The 4,084-nt window shown below is 44.3% G+C and overlaps 1 protein-coding gene across 1 annotated transcript; it reads right to left on the bottom strand.

Moving 5' to 3' along the window:
* Positions 1-202: 202 nt before the first annotated feature.
* On the bottom strand, positions 203-3,526 carry EAE97_003001 (uncharacterized protein). The gene is made up of 4 exons (XM_038873513.1): positions 2,648-3,526; positions 1,338-2,585; positions 1,013-1,285; positions 203-960 (listed from the first exon to the last, which is right to left on the bottom strand). The coding sequence occupies exons 1-4, from the start codon at positions 2,964-2,966 to the stop codon at positions 650-652; spliced, it is 2,151 nt and encodes a 716-aa protein (XP_038735376.1). The 5' UTR covers positions 2,967-3,526; the 3' UTR covers positions 203-649.
* Positions 3,527-4,084: the final 558 nt, after the last annotated feature.

The following is a 4,084-nucleotide window of genomic DNA, read 5'->3' as shown; positions in this document are numbered from 1 at the left end:
AACGATCAAGTTGAAGTAGATATGGCTTATCTCAGACAACAACATACAAGCAACAAACATCTAATACTCAGTGAACGTGATCTAAGATGCTGAATAGAAAGTTCCACGTATCAAGATTCCAGTATGTAAATTAATCCAATTACAAATGCATACATCCAACTATTCAACTCACAGGGCTCACAATGGACTACATATACATCGATAACGTATAATAATATATCTCTCATTGAATAAATGCTAGTATCACCCACTAAAACTGAACTATAGAAAAAAGAGCCAAGAAAAGGTAAATGAATAAAAGGAAGGGTATGTGCCATATATGCATGAAACAAACTCAAATAAACCACACATCCCACCCCGCACATATATCCAACATCCCTCTCTTTCCCTCCCGTACCTGTACAAAGAGAACCCTATGCAATAAATAGAGAATTTTGTACCGCTAAGTGACGAAATGAAATCGTTATCTTGTATATGATACTAATGATATACCCTCTCTCTCTTTTTCGTCCATCGGCTCGCTAGCAAGCCAATCGGTCGATGAGATGAGATGGGATGCTATTGTGCTTCACTTCTGTGTGAAGACACCTGTCGTTCCCTCTTTTCTTCTTTTCTTTTCTTCCTTCCTCTGTAGGGACGAAACAGAGATCTAATAAGCCATCCCCCTATAAGCTCCGGAGTTCCCACCTCCTATATTCATATTCGGGACGGTAGGCTGACGGCTCTGATGCCCAGTTCCAGCCACTGGCGCGGCTCCACCGACGAGGTTTTCTTGGCTGCGCGAATATGGGTTCGCGGGCTCGTTCATGAAACTTGAGGGTTCATGCGTCTCGTGAGTGGAGTGTAGATATGGGTGTTTTGAATCGCCCTCGTAGGAATGGATGCTAGATTTGGAGTCCATGAGGAGAGAGTTGCGGGCGTCGAGAGGAGTGAGATTATCAAGGTCGCGATTGAGTTTTTCTTGGGAAGAGGTTAGTTTTGAGAAGTTTGGATGGGGAGAGAAGAAACTTACCAGCTTCCTTGCGGCGTTTTCGATGGGGGTTTTGTTTAATGATTGAGATGACGGCGTTGACACCAATGAGGATTGCGAGGGTACCGGTGAGAACTGATTGAATTGCAATAAGGACGACACCGGTGACTGTTTGGGTGGTTTCGGCGATACCGAGTTCTTCCACAAAGACGAGTATACATACGACAGAGAGGACACGGACCGCTTGGACGAACATGTTAATCACATTGGCGGATTTTCTCTCGTAAGGACGACTCCAGAGGAGAAGTGAGAGCACTGGTAAAAGAATTAGAATAAGAGTCCTGTAGTGTTACGCGGGATAACTTACTGAGGCATTCGATGATGAGTTGAGCAACGGTTTGAGTGAGGCCATGTCCATCGGCTGCTGCTAACACGCATCCCTTTGCGAACATGTAGATGATAGCTGGGACGAACAACCACCAGAAATCCTTCTTGTAGTTCTCGTAGAACATACTGTACTTGAGCCAATTGTCCTTCTTCTCGTATAACCCTGACACATCTCCATCTCTCTCCTTAAGCTTCTTTGCTGCCGAGGAAATTTTGTAGGCGAAGAATACAAGGACAGCGGTAAAGATAGTCAGTGTGACAGCAGCAAGTGTTTTAGCAGCCCATGAATCGCCATTGGTGAATTGGAATATACAGTAAAGAACCCATACACCGTAAAGAGCGAGAATCAATTGAACAGTGAGACGAGCCATAGTTTGCCAGTAATGCTTTCGGAATCCGGTAAGACTTTTTGGGAAAGATGCGAAGAGGGCCCAGGTTTCGAGGAGGACTTTGAAAGCAAGGACTGCGACGACAATAGCGGCAATAACACAAGCAACAATAAGGAGAACTGTCATGAAAGTATTGGCTTGTGGAACTGAAAGTTCTTCGACGTAGGCCTTGATCCCCGCTACTTTCTCTTCGATGATTGCTGTCGTAGTGGTGGTGTCACTAGCATCATCCGTTCCGTTGACTGACGTCACAACATCTCGAAGGTATAGTAATGATCGTTTGGACGGTGTATCAGTTGATCCATCTGAAAATACCAACGTAGCATTTCTCAAATATGTAACACTATCAGTCGTCAAATTACCTCCAGTAGCAGCTCGGAAACTGTCAATCGATTGTTGCATGGCGGTCCAAGGAATCAGACCGGTACTGAATCCAAAGTTCTTGGTGAATTGTCGATAGACCGGAGGATACTTGACGGACATCATTCCATTCATAGCCATGCCCTGAAACCATGTCATACATTCCGTGAACGACGGGCTGCTGGCCGCTCCTCCGCCCGCTCCACTGGCTGCAGCACCGAGTGCTGAAACTCCACCTACAACTGCAGCTGCTCCAGCTACAGCTGCGGCAACGTAAGATACAGCAGCCACAGCAGTAGTTTTACCATTAGTGACATCTGCTTGCACGCAAGCAGCCTCTTCTGCGGTATTCAAATCCTTGAGTTCGATTGTAGCTATGGCGGAGATATCAGGTACCGAGAAAGCAATAGCGGGAATCATCGAGGCATATTGGTCTGGAATTGCTTGTGTTCCAGAGGCAGCAAAGGTTCCCACGGGGACTTCGATCAGAGCATTAGTTTTAACGATTCTTCCGACTCATTGAAAAGGGGATAAAACTTACTCGGACATAATTGTTCTACAAATGTGGTCGAATCACACGGGTTGAAGGTTTTTGAATAAACTGATATTCCATATGCAGTAACATTTATCTCAGCCGTGACGTTCTGAGATTTGGTACTGGATCCGGCCACATCGAAGGTGACTGTTTTCGCGTCATTATCGTACGTGACAGCCATCTTCTGGACTGAGATATTTGAATCGGCCAAACATGATGTATAGCCTGTTGTCGTGAGGGTTTGGGCTGCGAGGACTCTGCCCGGCAGAGTTCCTATTAAGGCTAAGGAAAGAGTTGAGAGGGTTGAAATTGGCCGTAACATCATGGCGACGGTGTGTATTGGCACGCGGAAGACCGCCTCTGTGTACCGTCGGGAATCCCAAAACTCAAAAAACCCAGATTATCTCTCTATTTAACGACGATGTATGTTCAATTGTAAATTTGTAATGGAATGATGCTCTAATTGTATGATGAGCGTGATTAGGTGTCGAAAGTTTGGGGCCTCGACTTAGAAGAGTATGTGGAAAAGCTGTATAATGATAATATGGCCTAGGGTCTACCTGGAAAGAATAGAAGTATGGTCAAAGCTGCAGAAGCTAGCTTTTGTATAACAGTGCAAATGTTGAAGATTGGGTAAAAGAGAGCAGGTGTATAGGAAGAGATATAATGAAGGTTGGTGCATATGATAATGCTTTTTGAGTGTATAAAATGGGTGAATTACAGATATGAGTGGGACAAACGATTGTATGAAGGAGAGAAATCTGAAAATCACTGGTAGAAACCGGAAAAAGCTTGTCACATTACAAAACGACAAAGCAAAGAGATGAACGAGTGTGCGTGGTATGAAGACATTAGAATCAGAATTGACACAGTTATCGGGATATCTTTTTGAACAGGGGATGAGCCATTGGAACTTGATGTCGAAAAAGAAAAAAAGATTACCTGCTCGGGACTCAGAGTCTGGAATCACCAGGGGTTCGCCAAGGATTGAGAGGTTCTAGTGGGGCCGTGGGTAAGATGGACCAAGCAGGAGTTAAAAGCTTGGGGATCACGCCGAAACTGACAAGCCCTAGCTCAGGGGTAAAGATTGACTGAGCCACTGTTACTACTTACTTTGGGAGATTCCGACGATTCTCTATATTTATTGGACAGGAGGCTTTCTAGAAAGATATCCACATTCAGGTACCGTTTCGTGAATTTATTAAAATGATTGGTCAAGTGTTGAAGATGAAGACTATGGAGTTCTCCATTAAGTTGTCTTTTCTCGCTTGTATTCCTTAGTCTGTAACAAGAATAGTACTTTAAGAGGGACTTACGAAGATTGGTTGGTTATGATTCAGAAAACGGACCAAGATGGAAAATGGAGCAAGATTTGATGACTATTACAAGTACACAGCCATAACCATCCATCCATCGCCGGAAGATTTGAAAATAGAAACTTGA

This window comes from Botrytis byssoidea (genome assembly GCF_014898295.1).
Source record: "Botrytis byssoidea strain MUCL 94 chromosome Unknown BBYS_005, whole genome shotgun sequence".
Taxonomy (NCBI): Eukaryota; Fungi; Ascomycota; class Leotiomycetes; order Helotiales; family Sclerotiniaceae; genus Botrytis; species Botrytis byssoidea.
This window is presented reverse-complemented; position numbering and strand designations above follow the sequence as displayed.